The 21612-nt window shown below is 37.9% G+C and overlaps 1 protein-coding gene and 1 pseudogene across 3 annotated transcripts in view; one reads left to right on the top strand and one right to left on the bottom strand.

Moving 5' to 3' along the window:
- The first annotated feature begins 123 nt into the window (after window positions 1-123).
- On the top strand, window positions 124-489 carry LOC132664983 (small ubiquitin-related modifier 1 pseudogene; annotated as a pseudogene).
- A 1298-nt stretch (window positions 490-1787) lies between these two features.
- Window positions 1788-21612, bottom strand: part of CLUL1 (clusterin like 1) — a 39085-nt gene continuing 19260 nt past the window's right edge. For all 3 annotated transcript variants that reach the window (XM_060613389.3, XM_060613391.2, XM_060613390.2), the window contains exons 5-9: window positions 20667-21099; window positions 14863-15000; window positions 7370-7584; window positions 3245-3429; window positions 1788-1902 (exon numbers count right to left, since the gene is read on the bottom strand). In XM_060613389.3, the coding sequence (XP_060469372.1) occupies window positions 3250-3429; window positions 7370-7584; window positions 14863-15000; window positions 20667-21099 (966 nt within the window). In that variant the 3' untranslated portion in view covers window positions 1788-1902; window positions 3245-3249. The remainder of the gene's footprint in view (window positions 1903-3244; window positions 3430-7369; window positions 7585-14862; window positions 15001-20666; window positions 21100-21612) is intronic.

Below are 21612 nucleotides of genomic sequence, written 5' to 3' on the forward strand. Positions count from 1 at the left end.
ATATATATATATATATATATATATTCACAATAAAAAAAGTCTAGATTTCTATAAACCCCAGAGCATGGTTCTGTCTACCAAGGCCAGGGTTGTGTGGAGATCCTGGATGCAGCCATAGCCACCATGTCTGACCAGGAAGCAAAACCTTCAACTAAGGACTTGGGGATATAAAAAGGAAGGAGAATACATTAAACTGAAAGTCATTGGACAGGATAGCAGTGAGATTCACTTCAAAGTGAAAATGACAATGCATCTCAAGAAACTCAAAGAATCATACTGTTAACGACAGGGGGTTTGATGAATTTGCTCAGGTTCCTCTTTGAAGGTGAGAGAATTGTGCATAATCACACTCCAAAAGAACTGGAGATGGAGGAAGAAAATGTGATTGAAGTTTATCAGGAACAAACGGGGTCATTCCAGGATTTAGATATTCTTTTTATTTTTTTCTTTGCCCTCAATCCTTTTTTATTTTTAAAAATAATTCATTAGTAATGTGATGTTCAAGACGGAATTGAAAACTGACACCCTATCTCTTTAAAACATTAATTTTGAATTCTAGTGCCCCTTATTCATTATCCCTTGTTTTCATTGTGCTGATTTTTGGTGATCAAACCTCAGCCCCTTTCATATTGCCCCTTCCTTTTTAAAAATTACATGTGTGCACAGAGATGCCACCTTTTCCAGGACTGTGCATTTTCAGGCTTGTGATAAATAAGATTGACCAATGCAAGTGTTCGTAATGACTTTCCAGAATTCTGAAGTTCTAATGTGTGATTGCTTCACCCCTGGACTATGACCTTCTGTGGGAGATGGAAGTTTTTTAGAGAACTGAGCTGTGGAAAGATGACCTTTCCTTAAGTGGAAGTTCCTTTTAAAATGTGAGGGATGGGGGCACCTGGGTGGCTCAGTCGGTTGAGTGTCTGACTTTTGATTTCGGCTCAGGTCATGATCTCATGGTCATGGGATCGAGCCCTGCTTTACAAAATGGATGAAACTTAAGGACATCATGCTAAGTAAAATAAGCCAGTCACACAAGGACAAAGGCTGTATGATTCCACTTATGTGAGGTGCCTAGAGGAGGCAAATTCATAGACACAGAAAGTAGAATGATGCTTGCAAGGCGCATTTAGCACAGAGTCTGCTTGGGATTCTCTCTCCTCTCTCTGCCCCTCCTTGGCTCACGTGCAAATGGACACACGCACACTCTCTCTCTCTCTCAAAATAAATACATAAACGAAAAAAAATTCAGGATCTTGACCAAAAGAAGAGAAATATCAGCCTGGAGTTGAGATGACAGAGATGGTGGGAGTAATGACTAACTCCAAAGGTGGCTTCACTGAAGAGAAAGCATTTTAAGATAAAAGTCTTGTTAGAAGATCCCAGAAAAGTTATAATTTTCATTAGCAGTTAATAAATTTATTCATGCAGAAGTGTATTCAACAGAAAAAATCTATACATAAGTTACAGGTTTTTACTAAACAAAGAAATGAATTATAGATTTTTTTTCAAAAAGCCAATTATTATATTATAAATTCAAGAGCAAATTGAAAGAAGTATCCTCCGTTAATTAGAAAGTTGTGTATTTGTAGTAGAAATGATAGAACAGAGACATCTTGGCAATTTAATATTTATTTAATATACAAGGAACTACTAATGTACCATAGAATTTAGTAATATGTACATGCGATTTTTTTAAAAAAGGTATTCTACTTTAAATCAATTTGAATAGCTATTAATCTGTCATTCAACATAAAATTAATAGTACTTCATAATATAAAACTGACATGTTTTCCTGGTATTACGTTTATTACATTGTTTTGTACATTTGGGATTTTCAGGTCTCAGAGGTACCTGAAGAGGTAATTCTACTTGCCAGGTGTACGATGAGTTAGGTCTTCTTACCTTTAAAAAAAAAGCAGCAAGAATCAAAATATTAGTAAATAATTTTGGACAGTGTATTTTTTTCTTGGAATAAAGTTTCAGAATGTGGAATACAATAAATGCTCTTGGCTTTTGAAAAAAAATAATGTATAATAAAATAATGGAAAACCATTTTTTTTTTTTTAAAGAAAAGAAGAGAGAAGAGAGGGTGGGAAGGAATGAGGGGAGGGAAAGAGCACAGGAAAGGGGATAGAAGGCCAGTGAGAAAGGAAGGTGAAAAAGGAAATATATCCAGCCAAGAAGTTTCTCCTTTTCTGGAAAGTAAAGTGTCCTCTCCTCAGTTCCCAAAGGCCCCCATCTTGGGACTGGCTATATGCCACCTTGTGTCATTGTTATATGTATGTTTTGTAAACTCCCACTCCATCCCCTGCTGGATAGAGAGCTCATTTGGGAAAGAATCTTGTCAAATTCATCATTTTCTCCTCCACAGTACCTGGGTTTGTGCCTTCACTTAGTAGATGCTAAAAAGATATTGATTGTTTGACTATTATAACTTGAAAAAAAGTTCTCCAAAACTTAAAGGGACAGGCAGCAAATCCTGTAATATCAAGCTTAATTATACACTGACCTGCTAACAATGTCCCTTATGAATGATAATTTAGAATTAAAATTTAATTATTCTTTAAGATTGATCATATTACCCAAAGAGAATGTTACATGCAGTTTTAATTGTGCCACTAATTTAGAAGATATTAAGCTACAACCTACTTAACCATTCTCTTGTTTTTAGCCATTAAGATTGTTTTTAAATTTTTACTATTTTAAATAATTTTGCAAATACAGATTTGAAGGATGGGCAGGGGACTCTTTATTGTTATTTTTTTAAGTATGTATGTATGTATGTATTTAGAGAGAACAAGCAGGAGAGGGGCAGAGAGAAAGGGAGAGAGAGAATCCCAAGCAGTCTCTGTGCTGCTAGCCCAACTCGGGCTTGAACTCACAAAACCAGGAGATGGTGGAGCCGAAATCAAGAGTCAGCTGTTCAACCAACTGAGCCACCCAGGTGCCCCTCAAATAGCTTTTCCAAAAGCTATTTTCAAAAAGGCAACAACAATTTGTGTTCTTGCTAATAACATATAAGAATTCCCATTTCATCACACTCCTATCACGATTTTGTATTTTTTAAAAAAATTTACATGTTTGATAGGCATATGATGCTATCGTGTCTTAATTTTTATGTCTTTGATTACCGATGAGGTTGAGCATATTTTCCAAGTATTTTAAAACTAGTTTTGTTGTTTTTCTCTTTTATGAATCATCTATTCCTATCAACAAAGCATGTTTAACCTGGCACTCTGCTTACCAATTTTAAAAGTGTTTCTTAAAATGCTGCACAGCTTTTGCCAGCACGTAGCTAATGAAGTTAGAACTGTCATCGCTGTCTTCAGGAGGGATCTTGAGTGTGAAATTGGGAGAAGGCAGAATGCTCAAGTCTATCATTGTTTCATCTTGTTTGGGAAAATTCCCTTCGTGAACATCTGGAACCACCTAAGAAGAAGGATTATACAGTAAAAGATTACTAAACCCCAATGCACATTCAGGATTAACTTAATACCACATTAGTCAGGATAGGCTAGGTTATGCTGAGGTAACAGAGTAGCCCCAACATCCCAGTGGCTTCATACAACAAACATTTACTTCTTGCTCATGTTACATGTCCATTTCAGGGGCTCTGTATAGCCTCCAACATTCAGGACCCTGGTTGACACTGGCAGGTCATCTCATGGCTGTAGCATGAGGAATGCATGGCTTTCTTTGTGCCCCTGGCAGACACGGAGAGTGTATAAGCCCTGCACTATCTCAGTCTAGAAATAACCCTTGTCAGTTTTCTTCACATTTCACTGGCCGGGACTTGCCACATGGCACCATTTAACAGCAGGAGGAGCTAGAAAATATGAGTGAGCAGACAGAATATTTGGGACAGAATATTTGGTGAGCACTACCATCAGAGTCACAACTATTTATGTGACGCACCAAGTTTTATACTGTATTTTCCTAGGAAATTTACAATTTATGGTTGTTATGTGATTTTGGTGAGAACCAGTCTTCTGAAAGTCATGGTGGTTACTCTCAATGAATTCTCAAGTGTACATACTTTGATTTTAATAATTTAAATGAAACTGTACTGACATGCAACTTGATGTAACCTTAAGAGAACTATTTTTAAAACATTTTCAAATAACCTCCTTATCAAAAAATAAATAAATAAATAAAGCAAAATCTTAAGAAGCTAAATAAAACTGATAATTTCTTAATTCTAGTATGTAAAGAAATAGCTAACATGATTTCTCCCAGCTCTTTTCCTTTTGGTGAATATAACCCACATAAAAACTGCATAAAGCATTTTTGTCTAGTTTAATAAATAATTATAAAGCTAACACCATGTAACTACAACCTAAAGGGCATGACTTTTTTTACTTGCCAGAAAGTTTACATACTTGTATATGCCTCTTCAGTACTTGCTGTGTTATGGCTTTGCACTTTCTGTTACTTGATGAAATAAGAGTTGTTTTGATAAAAATAACTTTTACGGGTAGTTCGGCAAAGTGGTTAAGTCCAGAAATTCTGGAGAAATGCTGCTTGGGTTTAACTCCCTGTTCTACCACTTGCTAGCAGTGTGACCTCAGACAAGTTGCTTAACTTCTCTGTGCCTCATCTGAAAAATGTGAAAAACAATACCTTATAGGATCACTGAGAGTATTAAACAATTTGGTGTATGGAAAAAGTCCTTAGAACATTGCCTGACACATAGTAAGTGCTCGTTAGTGACAATGACTATTAGAAGAATTATCACTGAAAACCATAATTTTATTTTATATGGAGATTTTTATATAGAACTTCTTTTGTTATCAATATAAAGAATTTTAGGTAAACCTATTAGTGTTACCCAGAGACACTAGAATGGAAACAAACTGCAGCATAGAATGGAAAATACTGACGATTATGAAAGCAATTAACTCTTGGCTGTAACTTTCTAAAGACTGAAAGCACTACTCAACTTTGTCTTCAGATTTTATTCTTCAAGACAAGACCTTTTCCTCATTAGCTGAAAGTGTGTGTTTGTAAGAATGATCAAGTATACTGAATTATTTTACTCCTCTAGAGTATAAACTAGCTGATGAAGGAAATAAGTCAGAGAATCAGCCGGGTTGGGAGAGTGACTTTCAGAACTGTTTGACTGTGGTCAACAGTTACAAATACATTTTTACATCATGAATCAAAAATACACACTATATATATATATATACATATATATATATATATATATATATACGTATATATATATATACATATATATATATATACGTATATATATATATATATATACACACACACACACACATACACTCATATTTACACACACACATACACACACATGTAATGGAAATGGAAGTTCCATGATATATGCATATGATTTGTTAAGTACACTGCACTCTTTCTCCTTAGTCTGCCCTATTCTGTTTTGTTTTGTTTGTTTAATGTACTGGATGTGACTCTCTAAAGCTATGTCTCAAAACATTCAGTTTGAAAGAGACAGATGTATTAGGACACAGAATGTCACATATGTCAGATTCTCTGGAAACAGAGCCTGAGACTCTGACAACAGCAATTTATTAAGGGTGCCTTCAGGTGAAACTTTTTGGGGGATTAGGCAAGCAACATAGACAAGAAGGAGAAGCTAATCTAGGATGTGGCTTCAGGTGACCTCTGGCCTCAGCCTGATGCAGCAGGGAGCTCTTAAATGGCCCCAAGGGCAACCCTTTGGAGAAGGGTTGAGGAGAGGGTGAACAGTTAGCAGCAGCACCAGCCAAAGTTGGTAAGAGGATCCGTGGCAATCTGAGTAACGCACTGACATTCCACACTGCACAAAATATTGCCTCTTCAGTTGCTCTGCCCAGTGATTTTTGTATCCAGGTCTTTTTAGGAATCCACCGATACTAACCTCTTCGGGAGTCACTAGCCTTGTTTGTTAACCTAGTGTGGGTTGTGGGAGTGAGGGTAGGAGGAGTTGGTCAGAAGAGAAATTCAGTCACTGTTCTATGTTATGCAACAGGAGCTGTTGACTGAATGTGGGAAACATGGCATAAAGTGCAACTTCAGATGGCACTACGTTTTGATGTAAACATAACTCTCAAGGTAAGTCAGCAGCTTTTTGTTTCAAAAACTATTGAGAGCTAAATTTACAAAGCCCTTGGTTTGAGTAAGGAACCTATACTAACTGCCTTACAAACATCAGTTTTGAGTTAGCTGTTATTATTTCCATTTTTTCAAGTGGAAAAACAGACCTAGAAAAGGTATGGAACTTTCCCAAACTTACTCAGCTGCTAAGTATCAGGGTCAGCATTTGAACTCGTTGCTTTACCTGTAAGTCTTGTCTCTCCAAAACTGCACTGATCAGGTTTCTTCAAGGTTACTTGCATAAGTTAATTATATTCCTATAGCTTTAAGCAGAATTGGCCATGTCTGGATTAGAAGATATTTTGCATTTTAAATTGGTTTTCTTTATAGAATTTCTTATTTCTTTTTGTTTGTTTTTTAACTTGTTTTATTTTTTTATTTTTTAAAATTTACATCCAAATTAGTTAGCATATAGTGCAACAATGATTTCAGGAGTAGATGCCTTAGTGCCCCTTACCCATTTAGCCCATCCCCCCTCACATAACCCCTCCAGTAACCCTCAGTTTGTTCTCCATATTTATGAGTCTCTTCCGTTTTGTCTCCCTCCCTGTTTTTATATTTTTGTTTCCCTTCCCTTGTGTTAATCTGTTTTGTCTCTTAAAGTCCTCATATGAATGAAGTCATATAATTTTTGTCTTTCTCTAATTTCACTTAGCATAATACCCTCCAGTTCCATCCACGTAGTTGCAAATGGCAAGATTTCATTCTTTTTGATTGCTGAGTAATACTTCACTGTGTGTGTGTGTGTGTGTGTGTGTGTGTAGTGTGTGTGTATATATATATATATATATATATATATATATATATATATATATATATAGACCACATCTTCTTTATTCATTCATCCATCGATGGACATTCTCTTTCCATACTTTGGCTATTGTTGATAGTGCTGCTATAAACATTAGGATGCATGTGTCCCTTCGAAACAGCACACCTGTATCCTGTGGATAAATGCCTAGTAGTGCAATTGCTGGGTCGTAGGGTAGTTCTATTTTTAGTTTTTTGAGGAACCTCCATACTGTTTTTCAGAGTGGCTGCACCAGCTTGCATTCCCAAGGAATTTCTTATTTCTAAGGACCATGCACTACATTGTAGCAGGTCAGCCTGAATACAATCATGATGGAAATATGAATATCCTCCTACAGCTTGTTTTCAAATGCAGATGTGCTTAATAAGTGAATTAACAGAAAAAATATCAATGTATGCACATGTAATCTCCGTATCTGTTCTTGGGTCCCTCCATTACCTTTATGGAGTTGAAGGTGCTCTCAGTTCCTGGGGTCTGGTTTGCCAGTTCAGTCACCCAGCCAAATTGCTCTCTCATCTTCTCCATCAGATATGTGGTGTCCTCCAGGTGATGCTGGGTCATCTGGAGAATCTGGGCATATTGCTCATGGGACACGTTGACCAATCTGAGGGCCTCATCTACTTTTGTGTGCAGTTCAGGTACATCGGGACAGTCTAGCAAAGAAGAACATAACATGGTAAAGGAAAATGCCCATGAAATTTGGAGTTGGGTGATGTGGGTTTAAATCCCAGCCCTTAAGCTTTCTATTTCCAGGCTTTTGATCTTGAGTGAGTTTTCAATTAGGTAAAATGGTTATGAATGAAACAACACTGTAAAGTGCTTGATCACAAGACAGTCACATATTGGTGATTTAGCAAATGTTCCTTTTCCTTTTCCTCCTTTTGGTAATGTCTCTGAAGGTCATTTGGGCGACTCACTGATATTCTGATTGGGACACATGGGAGACTGGGCCTCCCTGCCACCTTGAAGTTGAGTGTGGCCATCTTCAAAGTGATGTGTCTCACTTCTGGAGGAAGCCTAAAGAACAGTTAAGGATTTATCATGTTCCCCTTCCCCTGATGGCAGAACTAGTTCTCTTCCATATAGTGGAGGTATCAGGCCTTCCACTCAAACTGTAATTGACACAGCACAGAGTGAGAAATAAACCTTTGTGCTTACAAGCCACTGAGATTCTGCAGCTGTGTGCTATATTGCACAACAGCCCATCTGAACTGAAACAGGATTATAGAAATTAACATAGCTGTGCTGATGAGCAACTTGTTTGATATTGTGTAAAGATTATCTGCAGACTATGGACGAGTCTGTGTTAGGGCATTTGGGACCGTAAGAGGTTGTTGTTATGGAAAAAGACCACAGACTTTCTACACTGTGCCTTTTCCTGTTTACTAAAAAGCCATGCCTTCAGGAAAATAGGGGTAGGAGAGAATTCACCAACCAGAGCTGGGTGACTACCTCATCTGAGGTCTTATACATCAATTTGTAGGTTTCTTTTTGATACTTAAAATATAACCCGAGATTCCCTGGCATCTCATACTTTTTCAGAAATCATTTTGAGATCTTTAGGAGAAGGAGACCCTTGTACTTATAAGGAAACCAACTTGTAACAGCATACTTTTGAAAAGTGATTCATGAAAACATTTTGAAAACAAAGGGAGTTACAGTTAAGATATAGTATACATTTGAAAGGAGATTCAGATATTCTTTTAAAATGTCTTCATGTGCAACTTCAGAGTTGTTAACTTTTAGAATAGTAATATAAATATATAGATTTTAATTATGGGGGAAGAAGGTGGTGATTTTCCTCATGATTTAGGCAAGCAGAATTCTACAAGGGACACTCATTTCCTCTTTAAGAGATCACCAGGAAAAAAGATTCTCATGGAACAAAGGTGAAACTTCATGCAAAATACAATCACACAGGAAAGGAAAAAGTAAAACTATATTCACAGATGACATGATCTTGTATGTAGAAAGTCCTAGGAATACATACATACACACAGAAAACTATAAAAACTAATAAACAGTTCAGCAAGGTTGCAGAATACAAGATCAATATATAAAAATCAGTTGTATTTCTATATACTATGAACAAACCAAAACTGAAATTAAGAAAACAACTGCATTCACAATAGCATCAAAAAGAACAAATTGCTTATGAAAAAAAATTTTTTTAATTTTTTAATGTTTATTTTTGAGAGAGAAAGACAGAGAGAGACAGAGCATGAGCAGGGGAGGGCAGAAAGGGAGACACAGAATCTGAACTAGGCTCCAGGCTGAGCTGTCAGCTCAAAGCCTGATGTGGGGCTCAAACTCATGAACGGTGAGATCATGACCTGAGCCCAAGTCGGACACGTAACCCACTGAGCCACCCAGGCACCCCCCCCCCACCCTTTTTAATGTGTATTTATTTTTCAGAGAGACACATACACAGAGGATGAGCGGGGGAGGCCAGAGAGAGAGGGAATGCTCATGAAAAAAATTTTAAGTGGAGGACTTGTAACTGAAAACTAAAAAACATCTTTGAAAGAAATTAGAGAAGATTTAAATAAATGGAAAGGCACGCTGATGGATTGGAAGACTTAATATTGTTAGAACGGCAATACTCCACAAATTGATCTATCGATTGCCGAATTTCCTTTCTGCAGAAATTGGCAAGCTGATCCCAAAATTTATATAGAAAGGCAAAGGGCCCAGGATAACCAAAAGAATCTTGAAAACGAAGAACAAAGTTGGACCATCACACTTCCTAATTTCAAAACTTCCTACACAGTACAACTGTCAAGACAGTGTGGTATTGGCTTTGGACAGACATGTGGATCAATGGAATAGAATTGAGAGTCCAGAAATAAACCCTACATTTGCTGTCAATGGATTTTCAACAAAGATGCCAAGATAATTCTATGGGGAAAAGAACAGTCTTTTCAAGAAGTAGAACTGAGATAACTGGATATCCAACTGTGAAAGAAAGAAGTTAGACTCCTCCCTCACACCATATACAAAAACGAACTCAAAATGTATCAGAGGGGCGCCTGGGTGGCTCAGTTGGTTGAGCGTCCGACTTCAGCTCAGGTCATGATCTCACAGTTTGTGAGTTTGAGTCCCGCATGGGGCTCTGTGCTGACAGCTCAGAGCCTGGAGCCTGCTTCGGATTCTGTGTCTCCCTCTCTCTCTGCCCCTTCCCTGCTCATGCTCTGTCTCTCTCTGACTCTCAAAAATGAATAAACGTTAAAAAAAAAAAAAAGTATCAGACACCTAAACATATGAACTAAATATATAAGTCTGTTAGGTGAAACTTAAGTATAAATCTATGGGATCTTGGATTAGGCAATGGTTTCTTAGATATGGCATCAAAATACAAAAATAGAAAAAAAGAAATAGACAAATTAGACTTTATCAAAACGGAATATTATCGTATTTCAAAGGGCACCATTCCAAAAGTAAAAAGGCAGCACATGGGAGAAAATATTTGTGAATAATATATCTGATATGGGTTTAGTATCTAGAATATATTAAGAACTCTTACAACTCAACAATAAAAAAAAATAATAACATGGGGCAACTGGGTGGCTCTGTTGGTTAGGTGGCCAACTCTTGATTTCGGTTCAGCTCGTGATCTCACAGTTTGCATCCAGCTCTGCACTGACAGCATGGAGCCTGCTTGGGATTCTGTCTCTCCCTTTCTCTCTGCCCTTCCCCCAATCATGTTCTCTCTCTCTCTCTCTCTCTCTCTCTCTCTCTCTCTCTCTCTCTCTTCCTCTCTTTTCCTCTTTCTCTCTCTCTCAAATAAATAAACATTAAAAAAATAATAAAATTAAAATATGGGCAAAGGATTTGAATAGGCATTTCTCCAAAGGAGATACACAAATGTTCATACGGTAGATAGGTTTCCAACTGCAAGAGAGGAAGGACAAGCTTTAATTTACAAGCATGTTTCAAGTCTGCACTTTGGTCACATTTGCCAATGTCTCATTCACTAAGGACAGACCCATGGCCAAGCCCAGATTCATGGACTGGAAAAGCAGACTATCTCTTGATGGCAGAAACCACAAAATACTGTGGCCATTTTGTTTTTAATCTACAATACATACGTTCCCTTCTGCCTTGGAGAGGTCTCAATTTATGCCAATGTTCTTAAGTAATTATTAATATTGCCTATGTCACATTCAAAGGAGATCTGATTTAAATGATAGTTATATGGTCATTTAACAAAGTGGGCAGGACACAGAAGTTCTTTGGTATAATTCCCATGTGCCTACCAACTATATTAAGAAATAAAATATTACCTAAATACATGAAACTCCCATTGTGCCCCTTCCACATTAAAACCTCTCTGTTCTCTCAAAAGGAAACTACTATTTTGAATTGTTATATCCAGTACCAGTAATAGATATGGAAAAAGAGGAAAATAGTCACTTACAGAAAATCTGTTTAAAATCAAGGCCAGGGGCACCAGGGTGGCTCAGTTGGTTAAGCAGCCAACTCTTGACTTTGGCTGGGGTCAGGATCTCATGGTTTGTGAGTTCAAGCCCCGTGAAGGACTCTGCACTGATAGCACGGAACTCGTTTGGGATTCTCTCTCTCCCTCTCTGTCTGCCCCTAACCCGCTCATGCTCTCTCTCTTTCTCAAAAATAAATAAATATTAAAAAAGGATCATCTATTGTATAAATAAAAAATTAAAATCAGGACAAAAATGTATGGTAAATAGTGGAAAAACAAAAAGATTTATGATCTCTTGGAAAATATTTATCAAATATAAGATTTATTTATTATAAGATTTATAAGATCTTATATCTATAATTATAGCTATGTACATAGTCTTAGAACAAGGAAAGAATCAAATATTGATTAAAGAGGCAAAATTATTGTTTGACAAAATGTAGAAGGGTTGTTTGTAATAGAAAAACATGGAAGCAACTTAAATACACTTAAGGAGAATGGGTAAATTGTGATATGCCTACAGAGACCAACACATCAGTGAATTAATGAATCAGAACATGTATTCATATGGCTAACCGTCCCAAACTATACTGTATAACCAAGCTGCAAAAGAATACATAAGCAATATATTTACACTGTTAAGAAAAAGTATCCAAAATTTGGAAACAAGGCAGAAGAATGGCTGCATGTTGGGGCACTGGATGGCTCAGTCGGTTGAGCGTCGGACTCTTGATTTCAGCTCAGGTCATAAAGCCTGCTTAAGATTCTCTCTCTCTCTCTCTCTCTCTCTCTCTCTCTCTCATATTCTCTCCCTCTCTCTCCCTCTGTCCCTCTCCCTGGCTCATGTTTGCGTCCTCTCTCAAATTAAAAAGAAAAAAAAAATGGCTGCATACCTTTTTAATGTCATGTCAAACATTGCCTAAGAGGCCTGCCTACCTACAGATTCTTTGATTCTCTAAAGAAATGATCTTTTGTTGGATTTACTACTTAGTGTTGCTCAGGGCCAGAGAACATCCTAGATTGAAAAGTTGCAAATGTTTTTTGTCCAGTAGAGATTTAAATTATTTTGGTCCGATAGAAAACATAACTGCAAAACTTATAGTTTTATTGCCCTTTAGGGCATAGTTTAGGGCAAAATTATATCTAATTTTGCAATCTGACTTCAACATTCTATCTTTGACTGTAAATACTTCAGTCTGTCCTGTACTCCTTTGTAACAGCTTTAATACTTTGCTGATTCCCTCATTAATGGGATAAATTAATCTTGACATGTGCTCATTTTATATTTGTACAAGTCATAGTTTTAAAGTTAAAAATGATACTTTGACAATATAAATTAAAAACATGTAAGGCATTGCCAAATATGCTGTGTGTATTATATATATATACATGTGATAACAGTATAAAGAAGAGAAAAGAAATAATAAACACTAAATTCAAAATAGTTTCCTTTTGAGGAGATAAGGAGGATGTGATTTGGAAGATCACAAAGGAAGTTTCATCTATTTTGGTGATGTTTTATTTCTTAATCCAGGATGTAGGCACTTGGGTTTTTGTTCTTTTACTCTTTGTACATTTATAACAAAATGCATTTTATAATAAAAGTTTTAAGTTACATGGGAGCACATTAGAACATTCTTTCCTTGATGTTTTACCTATGCAGCAGTCGATTAACATGGCATGTATTCAGGGTACCTGTCTGGCTCAGTTGGTAGAACACGCAACTCTTAATCTCAGAGTCTTGAGTTCAAGCTCCACACTGGGTGGGGAGTCTACTTAAAATTAAAAACAAAATTTTTTAAACACATTGCATGTATTCTATATTACCTGATTTGTACCATATCTGATGCATTGTCTGATGTATATTGATATCTGAGACATTTGTATTATATAATCTGATTTCTTCCATATTTTTTCCAGTTTTATTGAGCAGTAACTGACAGATATAAGTATAAGGTGTAAAGTATGATGGTCTGATTTACATATGTTGTGAAATACTTATTGTAATAGGTTGAGTTAACATCCATCATATCATATAGATCCAACAAAAAGAAAACAAAATTTCTCCTTGTGATGAGAACTGTTAGGATCTCCTCTCTTACCAACTTTCCTATACATCACACAGCAGTGTTAGCTGTAGTCATCATGTTGAAGGTTACATGCTTAGCACCTATTTATGTCATAACTAGAAGCTTGTATCTATTGACCACCTTCCTCCAATCCCCCCTCCCATCTTCTGTATTATTTTATGACAGAGAGAGATTATTCATAAAAGTTCTTAACTGGTTGAAAGGAAGTTAATGATACATAGATGGGATGTTTGCGTGAGACTATTTTTGTAGGCAGTCAGTGTATTTGTGTAAATTTTTCTGTTATAAAAAAACTGTTTCTGTATGCAACCTTATAACTGTGACTTAAAAAGCAAAGACTTGAATAATGAAAATCATTAGTATGTCAGCCATTTTATTTAATCTGCAAAACACCCGTATAAAATAGATATATTATTGCCATTCTCCAAATGATGAAACAGAGGTGCAGAGTCACTCAATTCACAATTCAGGAGAAATAACAGAAAGGTCCAGTTTCTATTCAACCTTGCTTTTTAGAATTTCCTTCCTTTAGCGAGGTGAAATGCAGAAACACAGGAATTGAAATCTCGTGGCTTTTGTAAGAAAATGTGTTGGGGCCCTAGCAGGTGGGAGGAGTGACTTTAGCTAAGGGAAGGGTGGGAGAAGGTGGGCTGCCAGGCAAGAGAAGGATTTCTCGCCTGGGGAAGGAACCGAAGGTCACTCTTTGCTAGGTCTGGGAGGGGTAAGACTGTATGAGGAGCCACTTTACGTATTTAAATTCTAATTAGTGATTTACCCACCAGCTGGAAAGAGTTAATGCCACTTAAAAATAAAACTCAGTTGGGGCACCTGGGTGGCTCAGTCTGTTAAGCACCTGACCCTTGATCTCAGCTCAGGTCATGATCTCTCTCCATGAGATGGAACCCATATGGGGCTCTTCCTGCTGACAGCATGGAGTATGCCTGGGATTCTCTCTCTCTGCTCCTCCCCTGCTTGAGCTCTCTCTAAATAAATAAATAAATAAACTTAAGAAAAAAATGTAAAAACAAAAACTCACGTGGCTAACAATTTGCTTACACAATGGGAAGATTGCTTCCGTGGTGGGATTTTTTTTCCTTGTGGTAAAAAGGAAAGAGTGCCTTAATTTGCTCCTACTTCTCTTTTGCACACATTAGTGTTTCTCTGTCTTTAACCACAAAAAGTTTCACAGGAACAGGAGGGAATTTTAAATAAGGAAAAAAGCGAGTTGACCTACTTTTGAATAATAAAAGCTTATAAAACTATGCTGAACACCCCTAGATGGAAATAAACATGCATAAAAAGTGCTTGAAGGAAAATAAATGAATCCATGATGCTTGCAAAAGTGTGATTTTGACCTCTGACCAGAATACTATTGAAACCTTGAGAAAATAATGATTATTTACCTTCCCACAGGTAATCCTGACATTTTTGGCATCTTGCATGAAACTGGAAACATTCTGACAAATTCTGGCCAAGTTCTGCACACGGTCCCCTGTTCTGCACAGGCCACATCTCTGAACTCAGGCTTCCATGGTTAGAGTCTGCAGGTAACATAGTGTTTACACATTAATGTCATTAGAGTCTGCATTTTAAAGGCATGGACTAGATGTCATTTCTTTGTCTTACCAGTTCTTTCAAAATCTTTCCATATTCAATCATAGGAAGGTCCATTGTTGCAACCATTTGCTAGGACAATTTGACATCTATTAAAAATTGCACATATTCTTTAATCCAACAATCACATTACTATTATTATTATTCATTATTATTTGTACACTCCTTCTTCAGAAAAGTTAATGCATATGGTTTTATTTTCTGGAGGGAATTATGAGGAATCTTTGGGAAGACATACTTGATGGGATGTGAGAGGGCAGCTTTCATTTGTTTTGTTCTTTTATATATTTGAATTATTTTTTAATTTTTTAAAAAAATGTTGATTTATTTTTTAGAGAAAGAGAGAGTGTAAGTGGGGGAAGGGCAGAGAGTGAAAGGGAGAGACAGAATCCTAAGCAGGCTTTGTGCTGTCAGCACAGAGCCTGATGTGGGGCTCCATTTCATGAACCTGTGAGATCATGACCTGAGCCAAAATCAAGACTCACTTAACCAACTGAGCCACCCAGGCACCCCTATATTTGAATTATTTTAAATTTAGTGTGTCTTACTTTTATTATTTTTATTTCTGATGTCGATGGATTAACTAAATAGGGAGTTGTAAGCTGCTTTTCTCTTTGGATTTCTTTCTATTTAAAATTTTTTCTAGGGGCTCCTAGGTGACTTTGTCAGTTAAGTGTCCAACTTTGACTCAGGTCATGATCTCACGGTTTGTGAATTCGAGCCCTGCGTCAGACTCTGTGTCAACAGCTCAGAGCCTGGAGCCTACTTCGGATTCTGTGTCTCCTTGCTCTCTGCCCCTCCCCAACTCACACTCTGTCTGTCCATCTGTCTGTATGTCTTTCTCTGTCTCAGAAATAAATAAATATTACACATTTTTTTTAAATTTTCTAATAATTATTTTAATCTTTTAAAGCCAAAATTGGGAAATACATTGGAGTTTCAAAGGCACTGGGAATATCTATTTCTAAAACTGGGTGGTAGGCATTTACTTTATTACTATTCCTTTTGCATTTCATATATTTGATGTTATAAACAATGGATCAAGAATTTAGGAAAACATCTAAAGCAGATCAACTTTTGAGAAACCCTTTTTTTTTCTGGAAGAACTAATAATCCATATGAAAATGATGACGTGACAAAGAAGTCAATCCAACAGAAAATTGACAGTTCTCAACTGAGTGTTTCACATTAGGAAACATTTATTATTAATTTACAACCCAATGATTTTCTCCTATATTGAACCATCAACATTTTAAAACAAAACATTTCATTTTGAGATAAATTGTGAAATCTGTTGCTTAAAAACCTCTGAGGCATTGGTTACATCGTGTGGTGTATAAGGCAACCATCTCCTTTTGTTGAATAGGAAGTCATTTCTTTTCAGCTGCCTTCCTGAACGGTCCTCTGTAGTCACTGAGGAGTTCTACTGTAGAGCTTGTCTCTGCTTCATGTACTGTTTGCTTTCTTACCTTCTCTGTTAGACCCTGAGCCCGTTGAGGGAAGGGATTTGGTCTTATCATTTGAATCATGTCATTCTTCCATACCTTTTTCTGTCATTTCAGTTACAATGGTCTTGTAGTTGTCCACTGATCTGTTTTCCTTTCTCTGGACTGAGCTCCTAAAAGTCAGGGAGCTGTGTCATAATCATGGTCTTATTCCCAGCATCTAGTTGAACACCTGGTGTGTAGATTGGGGATGGCAAATTCCAGGTCCATGTGATACCAATTCCTCATTCTGTGCCATGGCATGACAGTAACCCATCACTGAGCTCTAGACCCTTCTAGGCAGCTACTTCCAGTGCTGTCACTCATAGCAACCATCTCCTCTCCCCACTTGCCTCTGTCTCCCCACCCCAGTCAGAGGGAAAATTAAAGGCAGCAACACTCTCCAATGTGGGATTAGAGCTCATATCTCCCAGCAACCAGCATTGCATCAGGCTACTGCACCACACAGTTTCATTCAACGCCATCTATCCTTGCCAGGGATTCATGAGGCAAGTGAGGACAACTACAAGAGCTATTTTATTCTCTTTCAGTAGGAACTTAGGTCTAGAAAGATTGAGGTAGGAAAGAAATTCTCCCATATGGAGACAAAAATGAAATCACAATTAAAGAAAAAAAATACTAATAACCAAAATATTTCAGAATTTTTATTGCTGCCTCTTTCCTTTTAATGGTGTTCATTATTCAATTTTAGCTACTTTTCTAATTTTAGCACTTAGGACAATCATGACAAATAAAACCCATCCATGAAGGTTGCCAGATACACAGTGCTCACTCAGGCAATGTTGGCCATCGTAATTGACAAGAGGCTTGTATTCATTTCCTGTTGCTGTTGTAACAGAATACCACAAATGTAGTGGCTTGAAATAATACAAATGTTCTGGTTCTGTGGGTCAGAAGTTTGAAATGGGTCTCACTGGCCTAAAATCAAGGTGTTGGCAGGGGATTTTTTTTTTTTCTGGAGGCTCTAGGGGAGAATCTATTTCCTTGCCTTTCCAATTTCTAGAGGCCAACTATAGTCCTTACTTCATGGCCCTCTTCCTCTACCTGCAAAGGCAGCAAAGTAGGGGCCTTCTCATATTACCATCTCTATGGGTTTTGTTCTGCCTCCCTCTTCTGCTTTTTAAAAAATGTTTATTATTTATTTTGAGAGAGAAAAAAAAACTTGCATGTGAGGGGGGGAGGGGCAGACAGAGGGGGAGAGAGACCATCCCAAACAGGCTCTATGCTCAGCGTGGAGCCTGACATGGGGCTGGCTCTCATGAACCGTGAGTTCATGACCTGAGCTGAAATTAAGAGATGCTTAGGGGCGCCTGGGTGGCGCAGTCGGTTAAGCGTCCGACTTCAGCCAGGTCATGATCTCGCGGTCCGTGAGTTCGAGCCCCGCGTCGGGCTCTGGGCTGATGGCTCAGAGCCTGGAGCCTGTTTCCGATTCTGTATCTCCCTCTCTCTCTGCCCCTCCCCCGTTCATGCTCTGTCTCTCTCTGTCCCAAAAATAAATAAAAAACGTTGAAAAAAAATTAAAAAAAAAAAAAAAAAAAAAAAAAAAAAGAGAGATGCTTAGCCGACTGAGCCACCCAGGTGCCCCTCTTTCCCACTTTGAAGAACCCTTGTAGCCACATGGATAATTCAGGATAATCTCCCCGTTTTAAGATCAGCTGACCAGCACCTCAATTCCATCTACAACCTTACTTTCCCCTTGCCACGTAACACAACATATTCACAGGTCCTGCAGATTAGGGTGTAGATATCTTTGGGCAGCTATTATTCTGTCTACACAGGGACAAATCTCAAAATGTCTTCTCATTAGGCAGACTGTGCAGGCACATTAGGTTTATTCCTCACCTACCACCTGTCCAGAAAAGTGATGGAAATCGCTTGCAAATACCCTATGGCCCCTCCCTGACTATTTTTGATAAATAGTCTGCATGTGCTTATCCGAGAAGAGAATGTCTCTTCTGTTGAGCTAGCTCTGTGCTGTCAGGTAGGGTAGGGATAGCAGAGAAAGAAGAGTTGAAAGGTGTATCACAGGCCCTTTTGTTTTTGTTTTTCATACTTGCATTTACGTTACGTTTGCATTACAGGAGGCTCTGGATATGCCGGTTATCACCAAGGTGGGGGTTGTGCAGAGGGCCAGCTGAGCAGGGTGTGTGTGAATGGAGAGGAAGCTGGGGCAGAACTGGTGGAAACCTACATTCTTACTCGGTGGGGTGGGAGGGGGTTGTAGTGATTGGAAAGTTATTTAGATTTCAGTGCAGATGAATCACTATATGCTCCTCTGCACATGTATAAGGATGTGCATCCACATATAAGGATGCACACAATGTGAAAGATGGAACACATTCTGAATATTATCCCCAAACAATGATATCTATTTAAAAGTTCAGGCAAAAATTACTCAATATCACTCTAGCATTGATATATTTAGTCTACTGCCTTGATGCTTTTCCTGAATATTGGTGAATTTGGGACCTCAGAATAGAATACCAGAGAAAACACCTGACTTACAAGAAAAGTCCTCCAGACCCTGAAATAGAACCCAGCAATGATTCCAGTAATGATGGCTGTTCTCTACTCATGGAACAATGGGACGGGAAGGATGTCATGTATTGTTTTTTGGCTTTGGTTTCTGGTACTGTGAGGTAGCTCTATACTCTTCTGTATAGAGACCAGTGATGCAATGTCATGGCAATTTTGAGAATATGATTCAGATGTTGCCAGCTACAGCTGATATAACTGGAAAATAGCTAGAAGGAGCCCATTTCTTTCTACATACAAAAAGCTCTGCGTGATTAACATATACAACTTGAAGAGTCTGGAGAGAAGTATAAACCCATGAAACTGGCACCACAATCTATGCCATAAACCTATCCATCACTTCCAAAAATGTCCTCCTGCCCTCTTATTTATTTATTATTATTGTCATTATTATTATTAACGATGCTTAACATAAGATCTACCCTCTTAGCCAATTTTCAAGTATACAGTGCAGTGTGTTTAACAATAGGCACTATTCTGCACAGTTGGACTTGTATGTTTAGGACTCACCCATCTTATGTAATGGAAGTTTTTTGCTCTCTGACCAACATCTCCCCATGTCCCCCTCCACTCAGCTCCCAGGAACATCATTCTACTCTTTGCTTCCATGACTTTGACTATTTTAGATTCCTCATCTAAGCAGTATCATGTACTATTTGTCCTTCTGTGTGTGGCTTGTTTCACTTAGCGTAATGTCCTCCAGGTTCATCCATGTTGTCACAAATGGCAGAAGGAGCCTCTAGAAGGAGCTCGCTTTATTTTTCATGCCAGAGGGGAGCATTCTTTCATGTGGCTCTGTGGTCCATAAGACATAAATCTAAGTGAATGTAAACCCTACCTTGGCCCACCCAGCAGCTCTCATTTCTGAGATGCTGTGTCCCAGCCACTCCACAGAAACCCAAAGAAGGCACCTCCTTCTGTCTGAAGACACACCACAGCATTTTGTTTCCAACATGGTCTATCTTGGGGCATGTTTGGTATTGGTAGAAGGCAATTCTTATCCTTTACAGAAATTCTGATTATGTAGCTTTGGGTTTCTCTATAAGCATCTTCTATGGCTTTGTGCACAAATGTTATGATTTAAGGGATTACGGCAGTGATGCAGAGGAGGCTATGGAGGGCACTATGGAGGGCACTGGTTATATGTGACACTACGCTTCTTCCCAAACTGTGAGTTGAGGAGTCTAGACTGATTTTAAAGAAGCCCCGTGATGTTCAGGCAGAATAGAGCAGAGCATATATACACAAGTTTTGATAAAGGGGGCAACCATTTTGTTCAACTTTCTCACCCGGCTAGCATTTTCCTTATCAGCTTTGAAAACTTGCTTTAAAAAGACAGAACAGCCCCACAGGGCTATTGACAATGACGGAAGAGGGATGGTGTTTGGCAGACTTCGAAGCTTTCTCTAAGAGGCTCTGAAACGTCAATTATCCATAAATTGTCACTCTAAGAAACATTGTAAAATGACTTAGAAGTGTCTACCATTTCCAAAGGTAAACAAAGCTTGACCTTAGTATTGACATCTAAGTAAAAATCATCTTTTAATACTTGCCTTTGTCTTGCTTTGGTAAATCTGCTATTGCATTCAGCGTCTCGGTGACTGCTGTGCTGATACTGTGATAAACAGAGAGACTGAAATTACAAAACAGCTGGAAGAAGCTGGGAATGTCCCAACTTTGCACAGGATCCATTTTTTTCTCTGGTTCTTTGGATAAAACCGGAAGAAAGCTAGGCTGCGTGGAGTTTGTATCTGACATGAAATATGATTGAAAAGCCTGGTCAAATTCTTGCTGCATCTGTTTGAAGACGTTAAGACTCCTGTTAAAGAGAAATCTCACATCCACGGTCAGCTGGCTGAATACATTCTCTATTTGGGCCACTTGTGCATCCTCCTCAATGAATTTTTCACTGACAGGGAGATCTTTTTGATTATCTTCGTGGAAAGGAAACAAGTATTGATACATCTTCCTGAAAAACTGTTCGACCTGTGGGGTGAGGTGGAGGATAGAAATGGAATAAGAGATTAATTTTCTTTCTAGACCGTTTCTTTTTTAAAAATCAACTTTATTTTATTATTTTTTTTAAATGGAAGGACAATTGACATGGACCATTTCTTATTGTAAATTTCAAAGTCAACTTGCAGTGGTCATTCCAAATCAAAAATAATTCTGGGCAAGATAGGAAAAGGTGACTCATTTTTTAAGATAATTTATTAACACTCTTATAACTTTGACTTTGTTTGTGGAAATAGGATCTGAAATTCTTCCTTGTTTATGTTTGCCTACCAAAGGCCAAGTTTTTAATATTGTTGGCAAGCCACAGCCTGATGTAGCGGCAGAGGCTGGCATGTCAAGGTTTAAAGGGTACTGTGTAGGTTGCCCCAAAACTATGAAAAAAGCTCTTGCCTTTCATCTCTGTCTTAGGGTTTTTTGGTTTTGGGGTTTTTTTGTTTTTGGGGGTTTTTTTTGGTTTGTTTCCTTTAGCGTAACGTTGTTAGT

The sequence above is a fragment of the Panthera onca genome, chromosome D3 (genome assembly GCF_046562875.1).
Source record: "Panthera onca isolate mPanOnc1 chromosome D3, mPanOnc1 haplotype 2, whole genome shotgun sequence".
Taxonomy (NCBI): domain Eukaryota; kingdom Metazoa; phylum Chordata; class Mammalia; order Carnivora; family Felidae; genus Panthera; species Panthera onca.